General features: G+C 39.5%; 1 protein-coding gene across 3 annotated transcripts in view; it reads left to right on the forward strand.

Annotated features, from left to right (window-relative positions):
• LGR4 (leucine rich repeat containing G protein-coupled receptor 4) overlaps positions 1 to 14,675 on the forward strand; it is a 119,580-nt gene extending 104,905 nt beyond the window's left edge. For 2 of the 3 annotated variants that reach the window (XM_007067917.4, XM_043549574.1), the window contains exons 12-18: positions 1,234 to 1,299; positions 3,248 to 3,319; positions 4,769 to 4,840; positions 5,124 to 5,249; positions 7,428 to 7,549; positions 8,653 to 8,733; positions 11,887 to 14,675. In XM_007067917.4, coding sequence (XP_007067979.1) covers positions 1,234 to 1,299; positions 3,248 to 3,319; positions 4,769 to 4,840; positions 5,124 to 5,249; positions 7,428 to 7,549; positions 8,653 to 8,733; positions 11,887 to 13,163 — 1,816 coding nt within the window. In that variant the 3' untranslated portion in view covers positions 13,164 to 14,675. The remainder of the gene's footprint in view (positions 1 to 1,233; positions 1,300 to 3,247; positions 3,320 to 4,768; positions 4,841 to 5,123; positions 5,250 to 7,427; positions 7,550 to 8,652; positions 8,734 to 11,886) is intronic. The other variant, XM_027830103.3, reaches the window with a different exon arrangement.
• The last annotated feature ends 1,657 nt before the right edge of the window (positions 14,676 to 16,332 follow it).

The raw sequence follows: 16,332 nt of genomic DNA on the forward strand, positions 1-16,332 counted from the left end.
CCATGTATCACAGAGAGTAAAGAGTGGTAATTACTCGTAATTACTGTGGTGGAGGAGAGGAGACCAATGGAGAATAGAAAGTGGAGGTAGAGGGAAAGAATGATAAAGTGCATGAGAGAGAGGGGAAGCATGCACTCAGAAGGTAAAAGTAAATGATGGGTAGAGGGCAAATTAGAAAATAAAAATGTATTTAAGAAAGAGGATAGGTTTTGGAGGGAGTAGGGAAAAGATGATCGCAAAAGATAAATTCTTTTCACTGAAAAAGACGCCGGGGGGGGGGGGGGGGTATATGTCTTCTGTTTTATAGAAGGGAAAGACAGCAGAGCTTTGTGCTTTTTCTGTCAACCATTGGCTTTTTGAATCTGTAGTTTAATGGTAGTTTGGCTGTTTCCAGTCCCCTTTCTTGCCCCTTTCTGTCCCATTCCCCCCAACCCCCAAAAAATCTGAAAACTTTCCCAGCTTTGGATGGGGAGTGAGCTGCACCCTTTCAACAGATCTGAATTACATCCACATCCCTTCAGTTTCTTGTGGAAAATATGCACCTTTAATTTTGAACTATCAAAATTGAGGGGATTTATACAGTAGTTATTTTCCCACTGCATGGGTTAGTTGGCCATGTTTTGTGCACTATTTTATATGCGGAGCTAATAGCAACACCTACATTTAATACTCGCCTGACTCTTTCCATTATATAGTTTCAGTTGTTTATAATTTTGCCAAACTTTAGCCATTTGGGCTGAATTTCTTTTTCATGCTTGCTGTCTGTCTCGGGCTGAATATTTCTGAAAAGTCTTAAGTAAAAATGGTTTAGCCATTTAAGAGAGTGAGAGTGAAAAATAGATGGTTTTGCCAATGTTACAACAGCAGAGAGAATGTTCTCTTGTGTTTAAAACACGGAGCTAGGATTCAGGGATGCTTTATGAGCAACCTTGATTCTGGCATTTCCTCACTTTTGAAGCTTGACTTTGCAACCTTTACGTTGTTTTTCATGGCTTTTTGTCTGTAATATGTAGAGCCAGTATACATAATGGGGGCCGGTTGCTGAGGAGAGCATAGCTGTAAATCCCCTGACTTTTGTGTGTCTTTAAAATGTCTTCAGTTTTTCTCTAGAACTGTGGTAGCAGGATGGTTTGTATGCAGGATGATTTTTATTGAATTTATGGTTGGAGTAAAGTAACTTTTCAAATAGAGAAGAGTTAAACTAACCACATTCTTCCCATTGTCTATTTCAAGGGACTTGTCTTATAATAACATAAAAGAGCTTTCGAGTTTTAAGGGCTGCAGTTCCTTGGAAGAAATGTAAGTAGAAATGTATGTTAATTATCCTTAATAACCCTTAGTGTACTGAGTCTACAGCTTCCAGTAATGAGTTCTTGTACTTAACGTTTGACAGTAAGAAAATGTCATCGATTTTTAGGGCCAGAAGAGAATCTTACAATGAGTCTGACTCCCTGTATAACATAGGCCAGAGAATTTCAGCCGTTGAGTTCACTCACATAGTCAGAGTTTAACATTTCTTCCTATTTAGACACAAAAAGAATGAAAGACTCGGTAATTCTGCTTTTCATAGCAAGCTTGTCATATTTATAAATAGGCACTCCTCATCCTTGGTATCCCTACTTCTTAATCCCTGGGTTACTGTAACCTTCTCTTCCCTACATCTCACCACTCCCCTCCCAAGTTTTCTCAGTCCTCTCTATCTATCCAACATGGCACTGTTAAAAGTCCTCTTCCTGTCCAAGAAACACTTTTCCTTCTCAAATCTCTTCATTGTTTTTCCGGTGTTTTACCACATCAGATAAAGCTCCTCATCCTCTCCTTCCAGGCCCAATATGATATTTTCCCCTGCTTATGTCTCTGCTCCCGTTTCTACCCCGGGTGCTCTCCCAGTCTTCTTTTCTTCTTGTGCCGTTCGTCTTTCTTTCACTCTCAGCTTTGCACCTTCCAATGTGTAACCCTCTAGTCTTGACTCTGTCTCCAAATCCTAGCCTGTCAAGACCCCATTATCTCCCGCATAAAACCTACTTTTTACAAGTAGCCAGCCAGCCTGCCCTCCTTCTTGCCTCATTCTCTTGTCATGTGCTCTCTTGTCAGAGTCCAATCGTGGAACATGCTGAGTGTTTCAGCTTCCACTGAAATAACTGAGAGTTGAAGGTAGTAGGCACCTTGCAGGTTTAGGCCCTCAGATTGTGAGTTCTTCAGGGCAGGGAATATGTTGTACATTGTAAAGTGCCTGCTCAATTTATGAGACCACATAATTTGATTTTTAATAAGGATAAATTTACCTGATTCAAAAATTGATCTTTTTTTTTAAATAACGACCCTCCAATCTCCACCACTTTCTTCCACTGCCAGAAACAGTCCTGTGGTTGAAGGCAGCATAAAAATGCACCATCCCCTGCTGTCCTTAGAGAAAAGTGTTGATATTTCATCCACCGGCAAGCAGGTGGAGTAAACAGATTAATCTTGTCCTGTGCCCTGACTGTCAGTGCAGAAGAGATCAAGTTTTCTACCAAGGGCAGCAAATTCTGGGGCCAGCTGCCCTCTGCTAAAGCTACCTTGCTTTCAAAATGTTCCTTAGAGTTCAGATCTATGGCCTAGAATGCAGGAGCCCCTCAATGAATGTTGACTGTCAGGTGGGCACATAGGAAGAGAATGAATTGGAAATATAACCTGCCCCTTAGCTCTTGCATAATGAAGGGTCTCTCAGTGTTTTCCTTTTATAAATCCATATTTTAAGAAGTAGTTTACTCTGGGTTGGAGCTTGGCCTAAATCATCTCAACCTGGAAGTGAGTAGGTTTGTTTTAAATGCCAGGGTGCATCTGTGTCACAAAGTGACACTTATGGCTTGGAGGTAGTTCAAACCTCACTTTGTCAGTGTTCACCTCTGCCAAATGGGTTGTGAATAAAATGAGCTAGAAACTCCATAAGGGGGCTCCAAATATTGAATTAACCTTTCAAGAGAAAATAGCCATGCCTATTATGGTGAAGTGGAGAACAGTTATTTAAACAGTGGGCTCAAAATAGAGGGATGATCAGAAAAATAATTTCATCAGTCAATGGTATTGATTAGTATCTTATCTTATTCCCATTGTTCTGATTTGCTTAGATCTGTAGCGCAACAGACTGGGGAAAGCAGTAGAGGATAATATACAAATAGATGAAGGAAAAAACAAAAGCCAAATATCCCTCATTTTGGCAGAAATTAGCTTCCAAATAACTTTTTTTTTTCCCCCCGCATTCCAGTTCCTTACAACATAATCAAATCCAGGAAATCAAAGAAGACACCTTTCAGGGACTAACTTCCCTACGCATCCTGTAAGTATATATATTTTTATTTACTTATTTTTACTTTCTGAATCCTATGGAACATAAATTATGATTCATAATTAAATATGGGGGTTTGAAGGTAATAATCTGTCTTGTATTAATAGGCTAGATGTTCTATATCCCAAGACAAAGCTAACCGTGATCTATATGATAATTACTGTTTTTATTAGGCACCAGTTTTACTCTTTTTCTGTACTTAATATTTATATATTCATATAAATACATTGCAAGAAAATATATATTTTGCATGCCAAGTTTGGTAAAAAGTGGTTCTTGTTATTTTTATAATTAAGTTAACTATTTTTACCTGAAGTAAATTGCAGAAAGCAGCGTAAGTAAAGTAGGGCAAATGTTATTCTCCCAGACCTAAAGTAGTAAACATGAACACAGTTGCCAACTTTCATGCAATAAATAAGCACCTGACTTTCACAGTAAGCCAAAAATCAAGCTAATCCCATTTCAAAATGAGGCCAAAACAAGCCAGTCTCTAAGAACCCCAACGCTCTGTGACTAGATCCCTTCGGTGTGCAGTCAGAGATTGTGGTATGCCCACTGTGCACCCCTGACTCTCTTCCCCCCACGCCTGCTTGTCCCTTGCCCCTACTTGTCGGGAGCCGATCAAAAAAAATGAAGCAACAAGCTGCTACAAGCCAAACAAGCTAAAAGCCAAAAACTAGCCAACAAGCAACTCACAAGCCAATTAAGCCAAAAACAAGCCCAATTTCTGCATTTTTTTTTTTCCCATGGGTTTGGCATGCCTGCTTTTGAGTGGACAAATAGTAAGGTGTTTGAGAACTATCAAGGTTAAATTTCTTGGGAAATTTTTTTGGCTGTTCTCTGTCGTGTTAATGTTTTTACTGGAGCATTACTGTCTGTGTTTTACTTGATGTTGGCAGATTTATAATATGAAACAATTTATTGGTAAACATTAGGACTTAAAATGTGGTGGATAATACGAAAGTGTACATTGCTTATTGAGGGGCTAATAAAAGGGAGATATGAGATCCCAGAAATTCACAGCTGCTATTAAGTAAATAATAGCAGCAGTTAGTCCCTACAGTGTAAGGCCTCCAGCCTTGATCCTGCATGTGAAAACTCACTGCTCTCTCCATCTTATTTACATTACAGTAACACTCCAAAGCTCCAGTCAGAGTCCCATTGTGTTGTACAGATATAAAATAAGACACATTCTTGTCCCAAAGAGCTTGTGTTCTCACCTCTCTCCAGATGCTCAGCACCTAGCAGGATTAAGCCCATATATACATGATTCTATATGGAAAATGTCACGGAGATACCAAAATGTTGTTAAACTATACAGATTACTTGGCTTTCCTGTGAGAGGTATAATGTGACTGCCACTTGCCGAGCTCCCAAACAATGGTTATTCTGAAATTTCAGTGAAATTGCTAACTAAATGGCATTTTTTATTAATTGCAGTGATCTCAGTAGAAACTTGATCCAGCAGGTTCACAAGGAGGCATTTACTACACTTGGTGCTATAACTAATCTGTAAGTAGGCCATTTTGTGCAATAAACCAGCCCTAAATTGCTGAAATGGTAAAAATTTTCTCACTCCAACCTGATGTGTGTTTGCATTTCATATCACTTTTCATCCCTATAGATCCCCAAACTACACGCACACAGCAATGAAATGAGGCACTCCTCTCTCTTGTGTGGAGGACAGCTGTTGACTGTTAGCCAAAAAACACTAGAGCAGATCCATACTCATATGAAACGCTCCATGGGATCTTCAGACTTATTGTGTGTAACAATTTTAATACTCACCTTTCAGAGACTTAAGTTTCAACGAGCTGACTTCATTTCCAACTGAAGGACTGAATGGACTAAACCAGCTTAAACTTGCAGGCAACTCTGAGCTGAAAGACGCATTGGCAGCAAAGGACTTTGTGAAGCTCCGGTATGTTGGTAGATAAAACTACAGACTGTTCAGGTGAACGTTTAAAATAGCATTCATATGAACAAACAATGTGACACAAGTCAAGTCAACTCAGTTAAGGCCACTGTGTTCCTGTTAAGTAAGCTCACTTGTGCCGGAGTTTTGTAGTAAGTTGGGGGGATCTTGACCATTCTTATTCCATAAGGCTCCTCTCACCTGTTGTTTTTGGAATCCTTGACACACTTCCACCCCACCCCTTATTTCTGAATTGGAGTAGTTGTATGGATGGAGTTCTGGACACCTGTGAAGACCCATTTGCTAGTGACTGAGCATGTCAACTTCCTAGAATCTGGAAGATGGGAGCTGGCTTTATGATTCCACCACCCCAACCCTTTATACAAATGCTGGTTATTCTGTGAGGCCCAGCACAATAACGACAGTAGGCATTTAGGGTTTGATCCAAAAGCTTGTTGAAATCAATGGAAACACTCTCATTGACTTTGGTGGGCTTTGGATCAGACTATTATGTAGATTTTTTCATTTTCAAAGATCTATAGAAACATAATTCTTATGACCCCTCTGAGGCAGGTAAGAATTGTTACAGATGGGACAATTTGAGGCAAAGACACTTACTTGCCCAAGACCAGAGGAAAGAGTCAGAGACGTCTAGGATTCAATCCCAGAAGTTCGTGATATTCAGTCATGTGTTAACAAGAGACTCAGCTTTTTTGATCCACAAGCTGAAAACTACCGTAGCATGGCATTCTCTGTTCTGACACTTCTCCAAGATGAGCATATAAATAGTGTCCAGGCACAATACAGTTCTTGTAGGATTTCTATTATAGCCTTGACTCAGAATGACATCGGTTTTGTGAGATTTTGTTGTAAGGGTAATTAGAAGTATGCCCATCTCAAAATACTGTATACCTATGTACATTGCTTAATATTGATTAGCACAGGGGCATTCTAGACTGGTAAGAGTTACCATATTTTGACAGGTTTCAGAGTAACAGCCGTATTAGTCTGTATTCGCAAAAAGAAAAGGAGTACTTGTGGCACCTTAGAGACTAACCAATTTATTTGAGCATGAGCTTTCGTGAGCTACAGCTCGCTTCGTCGGATGCATACTGTGGAAACTGCAGAAGACATTATATACACACAGAGACCACGAAACAATACTTGTAAAATTCCACTTTCCATATGTAGGAATTACCAGAGTGGTGAGGAAGCACCACTGTTTTAGAGTACAGAGACCATGCTTCAGAAATCAAAGTGCAACCTACCTGACTAATCTTGTGGTGGTTCTTTGAATATGCACCCCTTTTCTAAATCTCTTCAGTGCCCCATTTCCTATAAGTGTGGTTTATTGTACTATTCCCCCCACCCCTCCACCTTAATTTTCTTTTATCTTGAAAGAAAAATAACCTTCAATGTTAGCAATATAATCTGTTCCATTGATTGAGAAGAAGCAGAACAATTGGGTACATCGTTAGCAATCAGGTTGGCTAATTCAGATAAAGCTCTATGAGGCCACTGCTTTTGCATAGATTTTTACAGCAAACGATTAGTGCTGAACGCTATATGTGGCCAGCCCCTCCCGTCCTTTTTTGCACTGATTTTTTAGCATGTCCCATTACTGGCAGAAAGGAAGGTGCATACCAGGAAATCCTGACTTACACTGTGAAGGATTTCATTTAAACAAAATGAACAATAAGGATGACAGATGCATGCTGAATAACATGGTCACCTGGGAATTAACTTACTTGCGCAACAAAGTTACTCTTCAGCCAGCTTGATTAGTTTTCATTTCTATGTATACAAGTGATAACATGAATACTAGTAGCAACTTGCTTTGCATAAGATAGAGTTGAGCCAAACCCAGAGGAATGTTTCTTTACCTTCACCACAGACTGAGGGCTTGGATGAAATGGAATCCTGATCCAAACCACCTCTGCTTTAGTGTTTCTTTTGCAAAATTAAGAACACCCTTTCTTTGCCCATCTCTAGTCAGTTTTAGTATCCTAAAGTAAAAGCTCTTCAGAAACTCTCATAACTGGTTCCAGTTTGAAGTTGGTCTTTATTAATGAATGTGTCAAAAAGAAGCTGCTCTTGAACAGTTTTAGCTTTGAGGCATCCCACTTTTAAAAAGAATATAGATGCTGCCAGCTAATATTGTTCATTGTTTTGCCTGTATTTCAGGTCTCTGTCTGTTCCATATGCCTACCAGTGCTGCGCATTTTGGGGTTGTGACTCTTATTTGAATTCTAACATGGAAGATTCCAGCTACCACGATCATAGTGTGTTGATAGATCATGATAGAGGTGAGTGCTCCATTGTACTAGGTGTTCCGCTGCATTGCGTAAGTTAGGCCCGACCAGGGAGATAATTATGTTCTCCAACAAACAGATGTAGAAACTCATTTAAAAACTTTTTATTATATGAGAACCCGCTACAAAATAGTTGGTTCTATATGATCCAATTCCTATTTCCAAACAGGTGAGATGAATCTTGTTGGATAACATAGGCTTTTCCCTGTTTCAGTTAGAAAATAAATGTTTCTTCTTCCATTGTTCTAAATTGGCAGGGTCAGTTATCTTGCTATTCACTTGCTCCTCAGAGCTCTCTCTAAGAAATATTCCGCTGGTCTTAGCATCTCCATCTCCCTTTAGAGACAGGGTCTTAACTGTGAGCTTTCAATCCCTGGTTTCAGGTTTCCACGTTCTCCTCTCAATATGGAGGCTGGGGCTGCCTTGGCTTTAAGCAGTAGTTCTCAACCTTTCTTACTCCTGGGACCCAAAGTCCATCTGTATTTCTTTTCCAGGAGCCAGCCAGATCCCACAAGTCATTGTGGGCACTAAGGATTGCTGCATGGCAAGAACCCTTGCCTGTATGTTGTAGTAGGGAGTGCTGAATGTGGAGGGGAAAGAGAGGAGAGGGATTGCTGGTGGGAGTGCATCTCCCAACTCTTTCTCCCACATATCATTCATCTTAGGGGCCCAGTAATACTGTACAGGGAAGGGGATAAAAGAGGTGAGAAACAAGATGTAATGGGATTATTGTAGGGGTGGAGCAACACCAGGAGGAAGGGAGTAAGTGGCCTGCTCCTTCCCTTCCTTTCTTGAACTCCTAGCATCCATGGGATTTGTCTTGGGGATTTTCGCAGAGTTCCTCAAGTCCCTCAGAACAAAATAGAATCTAAATAGTCTGAGTGTTTGGAGGGCGGGGAGTGGAATATAGATAGATAGATATTTAAAATAGCATTGAGCATATATAATCCCCAGAGAAAGGAGTTAATTGCTTTATGATTTAAAAATACTTTCATGCTCAATTGGGTGGTTTTAAAAAAAAGTAGTATCTGGTTAAAAAATATTAGAAAAAATCAAACTCATGCTACTTCGGGACTAAAATTCCTGCTTTTACTCAGCTACAGCAGATGCAGATGTTCCAAACACTGATGAGAATGAAGAACTGGGTCAGACAATTATTCATTGTACACCCACAACAGGTAATTAAAACAGCCACTTTAGTTATACTCTGAACTTCTAGCCTTTCATTGTGCTTTTGCTGTCTATTGAATTATGTCTCTAATGCCTCATGGTCCCTGTGTATACACAGTCCTGCAGTGCTTGGTGAAACTCCCACTGATGTCAGTGGTATCTTTGGGTAAGTAAATACCACAGGATTTGGCCCAATTTAGCACTGTAGTAGAGAGCCGTGTTGGGAAAAGTCCATGTGCGGTTCCCAAGCTCAGTGCACACAGAGTCTTAACCTTTATATTTAGAGTTGACAGTATTTATTGTCCTTTAATGCTTTGGACCAACCCTCCACATTAGTAGTGCATCCGAACTGCTCCAACTATAAAGGGTTACAGTGCTTGTGGAGTTGCTGAAATTCTCTGATATTACAAAGAAACACCCCACAGACACAGACAGCTTCCATTGCTACTCTTCCTGCCCACCTATCTTCCTTCTCCATAGCTGCTATTCCTTCCTTGCCAGGTCACCCAGAAGGCTCAGACATACTACCGAGTAAGCCCCTGCCCACTGCAGACCTGCTGAGAACCATTGCACATTGTTCCAGCCAGCTAATATGGCTCCTGCCATGTACCTGCCACCTTCCCGTTCCCCTCCCATCCCCCTGCTTCCCTGCACAGAGGCGTACTGTCAAGGCAATTGCCACAAGATGGAGAGGGGTCTGCACCTATTTTATCTCTGCCTCTCATGGCAATATTTTGAATCCATTATTCGGATTCACCAGACTGGCTTTTGCCTTTTGTGCCAGCTTCTGTTTTCATATGTGGAGTGTTAGAGAGATTTCCTGGGTCACAGGAAAAGCAGTTTATGATTATAGGGAAAAATTCATCATTGGTGTAGCTGCACTGAACTCAGCAGTTACATTAGGAATGAATTTAACCTGTGCTGCTTTCTGCTTGTTTGCTTTTAGATTATTAGGTTGCTCACAGGAATTCTAATTCATGTGCTCTGGTAAAAGCTTTACAGCCTTTAGCTCTCTCATTTTGCCCATGCTGGTGATGCTTCGGCTCTTTAAGGAGCTAAGCACAGCTACTTGTTTTTTAAGCTTACTGCATACCTCCAGCCCCCCCAGCTCATAATCTCTTCCCAGTTCAAGATGTTGCTCTGATCTCGAGGACACCTGCCCTCTGTGTAAATTCAGAATCACTGTTCATACGCCAGGTCCACTCCTCACTTTGCCTCGCTGCAGAGAATAGATTGCCAGTCACTTAACTAATGGAGCCAGCAATAAGAAGCATCGACAACTCCTCCCTCCCCACATTACCCATGTGCTTGCACTGAGACTGGGAAAAGGAAGACTTTTCCTTGGGGAATGAGAAGCATGAGGTGGCAGAGAAGGCAATGGATGAAGGTGGTTGACGGCTGAAGGGGATTTTTTCTGTCTAAGTGGTAGAGATAGCCGCTAGCATATCCTACAGCTGTTAGAAAATGATTTGCAATTTGGTTTTGGAAATATTGAATTCCCTTTCCGTAAACACTGTTTGTTCCCTTTTTATTTTCCTAAATAGTATGCAGTTTTTGCTTTAAAGTAGTATTCTGATTAACATTAGTATGTTCATGTGATATGAAAAAAATATGGTTTGAAAATAATTATTCAGTGAGGAATCTACTACTTGGGAATGCCTGCAAGAAAGTGAAATTTGTCATCTGTTTTGGTTGGTCTATTAGCTAATGATCCAACTGTACCATTATGTAAACTGATTTTCCTTAATGCAGAAGAACATTTGTCTTGGCTATAAACTAGAGGCAAGATTAAATTCTACTGGGTTCTGAAACAGAGTTCAAAAAGGCAGTTAAGACCTTGAGGGATTTTAGCACTGACCTTTTGATGGTTTTCCACAATAACTCTTTCACTCAGAGTTTGGAGTAGACTGTATCTACTGTGTGGTCCTGGGGCCATTTGTGGCCCTTGACGCTCTGAATTGGGGTTATCTTGTGCTGGCTGGATCAGCCTCCAGCAGCTTTTACCCAGCTCAAGATGGTAGCACCTTCTCCCCAGGCTCCTCCTTGCCCTAGAAGTCTCACTGCACCCAATGGCCACTGGCACGTGGCATAGAGCTGGGGCCGTCTGAGATTCCTCATATGCAAGAGGGATTGCCACTTACAACGTTTAGTATAGCTTTCAGTGCTTGGGACACAGCAAGGGCCAAGGCCTATCACAACGTTTTTGAGGACTCCCAAGAGTATTACTTTGCATATGTAGATATATAGGTAAATAAATAAATAGAGAGAGAGAGCGTGCACATCTTATCATTGACTTTCAAAATGCACTAGATAGATTCATTAAATAACCTTCATGACATCCATGTGATCTCCTATAGGAGTTCATCTGGAGGGGATTTAAGGGAGTGTGGGAGCAATGGTGCTGCTTAAGATCAGTCCCTTTCTTGTGACAGATTTATGGTTTAAGTTGATTTATCTCTCATTTCTTCATCTCCATGGCAAAAAATGTAGAGTATAATTTTCTTCTGTGACTTCCCCAAGGTAACACAGTGTGTCACTGGCAGGGCTGAGAACAGAAAACTTGTGGTGAAATCCTGCCCCTGTTTAAGTAAATAAATTGAGTTTGCAGGCTTTTTAGAAAAGTGTTTCCTTGTAACTTTTTTTTTTAAAAGAAGAAACATTGACAACTTAAAGTAACCCAGAGCTATTCCAAAGGGACTGTTTGTGAACCGCATATTATGGGAACTTGGTTTTTGTTTTTTTTTAAAAAAAAGGAGTGGGGCAAATTTTTCAGGATTAATATGAACAGTAAAGTGTTTCTATTTCTTTGTACCAGTGTGTTTATAAAAAGTATGGAGGTAAAAATAAAAGTTATTTAGGTGACCCTAATAAAAACTCTGTTGAGTAGCAGAAAGACAATTAGGGTTTAATTAATTATTTTGTTTACACAAACTATTCCTGAATGACCATTCTTCCTAGTAATTATCTCTTTAGGCTTAATTAATTCGTAAATAGCTTCAGCAGCACAGTTTACTTTCAACTGACCTATTTAGGATTTCAGATGAGTGCTGTTATTCTAGAAATAATGAGTTCTGTGCTTGTAATAGTGCTTAATTATGCAAGATTTTCAATGCTATTTTATTTTTCTTATTCCCTTGTCCTTTTTGTTGTGTTTCTTCTAGGTGCTTTTAAGCCCTGTGAATATTTACTGGGAAGTTGGATGATTCGACTTACTGTCTGGTTTATTTTTTTGGTTGCCTTGTTCTTCAACCTGCTTGTCATGTTAACGATATTTGCATCTTGTACTCCATTGTCTTCCTCCAAACTGTTTATAGGCCTGATTTCTGTCTCTAATTTATTTATGGGCATCTATACCGGTATATTAACTTTCCTGGATGCGATCTCTTGGGGAAGATTTGCTGACTTTGGCATATGGTGGGAGACTGGCCGTGGTTGTAAAGTTGCTGGGTTTCTTGCAGTCTTTTCATCAGAAAGTGCCATTTTTTTCCTGATGTTGGCAGCTATTGAACGAAGCTTCTCTGCAAAAGAGATAATTAAAAATGGGAAAAGCAATCACCTAAAACAATTCCAAATTGCTGCAATTTTTGCTTTCCTGTGTGCTATGGTAGCTGGATGCTTACCACTTTTCCATAAAGGGGAGTATTCAGCCTCACCCCTCTGCTTGCCCTTCCCCACTGGAGAAACACCTTCACTAGGGTTTACAGTAACTTTAGTGCTACTAAACTCATTAGCATTTTTGCTAATGGCTATTATTTATACTAAACTTTACTGCAACTTGGAAAAAGAGGACCTCTCAGAAAACACACAATCCAGCATGATTAAGCATGTCGCTTGGCTAATCTTCACCAACTGCATCTTTTTCTGTCCTGTTGCATTTTTCTCATTTGCACCACTGATAACTGCAATCTCTATCAGCCCTGAAATAATGAAGTCTGTTACTCTAATATTTTTCCCATTACCTGCTTGTCTGAATCCAGTCCTGTACGTTTTTTTCAACCCAATGTTCAAGGAAGACTGGAAATTACTCAGACGGCGTATCACCAAAAAAAATGGAGCAGTGGCAATTGCTGTCAATACACAAGGTGGCTGTGTGTCACAGGATTTCTACTATGACTGTGGCATGTATTCACATTTGCAGGGTAACCTTACTATGTGTGAATGTTGTGAATCACTTCTTTTATCCAAACCTGTACCATGCAAACACTTAATAAAATCACACAGTTGTCCCACACTGGCAGTGGTGCCTTGCCAACGGCCAGATGGGTATTGGTCAGACTGTGGCACGCAGTCTGCCCATTCTGATTATGCGGATGAGGACGACTCTTTTGTGTCGGACAGTTCAGACCAAGTGCAGGCCTGTGGTCGCGCATGTTTCTATCAAAGCAGAGGATTCCCTTTGGTTCGTTATGCCTACAATATACCAAGAATTAAAGACTGAAAGGCTTTGCTGTAAGCTGTTCTCATAAGGAAGAAGTACAATGTTTCATAGACCATACCTGTTCTGACCTTTCAACCAGGAAGCACTTTTGTAATCATTGTGTGGTGTCACTTGTAAAGAAGGGAAGTGGGCAGTAAATTTCTTGAGCCATACATTTGGGGGGGGGGGGTGGGGAAGTTGCCAACTGTAAATAATTGGTAAACCAAAACTTGTAACCAATATTTTTATTCTTTCCAAGCAATAGTGGTTTCTTTTATACAGTTTTTATGTGCTAAAGGTCTGTTTCCATGTTGAACTCCCATTGTATTTTGCTTCTACTGTTATGTGAGGCAAGTTCTGTCAATTTTTCTGGTTAAGCACAATATAAGGGACAGCTGTTAATATTAAGAAATAATTTTTAAATGTGATTTTCTATAATTAAGAAAAAATTGTTGCTAGCTTTGTATAGTATTTTCAGCATTAATCTCAGGATGACTTACTGCAGGGCCAAAAGAAGGGACTAAGTCTCCCATACAGAACTGTGAGAGCAATATAGGTATAACGTTTTTGTTTTTTATATTTCAAACTAAGATTTGATCTTAATAAGATAACTATTTTTATTTAAAAAAATCTTTTGTCATCCCTCAAGATCTGCAGACTGTATGAAATAAGAATATTAACAGTTGTCGGTAGAACTGAACATGGTTTTCAGTGAAGACACACTGCTTCAGGTGAAAACCATAGTACCATTCTTCAGTATTATGTAAGATCATACTACCAGAAGGAATTTCCATGGGCTAGACAGTGTATATCGTCAGTGCTGTCTGTGTGTGAGGTTAGCATGCTTATTTAGAAAGAGAGAGAGGAGCTAAAATATTTTCCAGCCCTATTCACTGTTTGCAACAGTGCTTATACACACAATGATGTCTCTGATCATCTTGAGACTTTACCAGAAGGGGTGGCAATGAAAAGCAGTTTTCAATATAGAAACTTCTGCATCTCTGCCAATTATTTTTCTCCGAGTAAAGTACAGTGTGGTGAGACGGACTAATTTTCATGTGAATTGGTAAATTACCGGTAATTTAAATTTTTTCTTAAGCATCTAAGCCCATATATCGCTTAATTACCATCAATTATCCTTTTATCTATACTTAGTTTGAAGTTTGATCAACATGAAGTTATGAATGCATGATCAAAGTAATTATAGAAGTTTCTTGAACAATATGCTGAATCAATAGCAAATCCACTGCCGTACCAGTTACTCTGGAAATGTTCTTGTTAAGATTTAAGCTAGATTGCTGTTTTGAGAATTAAACTGTACATACTGTGCATATAATGAATTTTTATCTTTGTATTGTAAATTATTTGATAGAACACATGATGGGAAATATGGCTTCAGTTCATTTTGTTAATTAAAGCTACCTCCTAAACTATAGTGGCTGCCAGTAATTGTGGTTTATATACTTTTTTGCATTGTAAATAGACATGGTTGTACATTGTCACTGTAATAAAACAGAATCCTTGTATATCAAATCATGTAGTTTGTACAAAATATTGGGAGGGTTTCATTTACTGTATGCTGTAATTTTTGTAAGCCAAACTAATCAAGTAAAAACAAACAAAAGCAGAGAGAAGTAAACCATCCCAGAGTTTTAGCTTTCTTATAGTTATACTCATAAATATTTCATCTTAAGTTGGCATGGAGTGTCTCAGTAAAAGCAGATAAAGTGTACATGGATATTTCTAGAAATGACACTTCTTAAAAATGCTTAAGATCTTGGAAATGTTCCAGATGCACAAAATCAGCATGGGAAATTATGCTCATAAATACGGTGTCAGATACAGTGCATTACATATGGTTGGAGTTTTGGAAAGAGATGTGCCAACAGAACAACAGAGTTGCTGGTTTAAATGTGAATTTATGAACTAAACTTAATGCTGTAGACTTGCAGTAAGTTAAAAAAGCCAAACACTTCTCTGGGTGTTTACAAAGCACTCCTCATTGTGAAGTACAGAGTTTAAGCCCAAAGGTACCTGTACATTTTTAGTATGACTTGGAAGGTCATCCAGATGCTAAATATTTTTTTCTAAAACCCATCATTTCATTGCCAAGATGCACTTTTTTTGAGGCACTATTATGTGAGAGATGCACAATCTGTTTAACATTCCTTCTGTTGGCAATGTAGCAGCAGTTAAATAACTGTTTGATGTATATGTAGCTACTTTCAGCTCTATTTGAAAAGAGGAAAATAAGTTTCAAATGGAAAAATACAGTCAGTAGGGAAAGAAAAACTATCAAGCTTCCAATAGGGCAGTGGTTCTCAAATTTTTGTACTAGTGACCCCTTTCACATAACAAGCCTCTGAGTGCGACCCCCCCTTATACATTAAAAACACTTTTTTATAAATTTAACACCATGATAAATGCTGGAGACAAAGCAGGGTTTGGCGTGGAGGCTGACAGCTCTCGACCCCCCATGTAATAACCTCGCGACCCCCTGAGGGTTCGAGACCCCCAGTTTGAGAACCTCTGAAATAGGGTATAGAGCAACAAAGTGTTTTTTTTTTAAATCAGTCTTTATTAAATATTGATACCTTTCTTTAAAGTGTTAGTAAAATTGTCAGATACTGTTCAGTTGATACGTTAATGTTTCCATTTTCAACCCTGGAAAATATTGGTTTGTAATGTGCTTGTTAATTGTGACTGTGACTTAATGGGTGCTTGTTAATTGTATTCCTCCCAGTTTCTTCCAAAGCTAGCCAACATGAGTTAGGTTCTTTCTACCATCAGATAGAAATAGAAGGGCGGGGGTGCGTAATACAAGCAATAGTCCCCTGAAGCCACTTCCTTGAGAAAGAGGGTGCAAAACTGAGCTGGGGCCCAACTCCACCAACACAAGATAAAGGTGGCAGGTGTGGGCTTGCACAGGAGAACTTGGAGAAATCCAGTTAAATGCTAGGAAAGGTCTGCCAACAATGTCCTATGCCTCACAAGTTAGTTGAAGTAGTAGTCCTCAATGCTAGAACAACCACAGGGTAGGTACAGGAAAAATCACCAACAAAGAATACAGCTGTCAGCATCCACCTTCCAAAAGCGTCATCTTGTGGCTCCCCTATCCCCCATAATGATATGAAGAAGTGAATATAATAAGGACACACAGGTGTCTTACATAGTTTTAGCGAGTAACTTT

This window comes from Chelonia mydas, chromosome 6 (assembly GCF_015237465.2).
Source record: "Chelonia mydas isolate rCheMyd1 chromosome 6, rCheMyd1.pri.v2, whole genome shotgun sequence".
Classification (NCBI taxonomy): Eukaryota; Metazoa; Chordata; order Testudines; family Cheloniidae; genus Chelonia; species Chelonia mydas.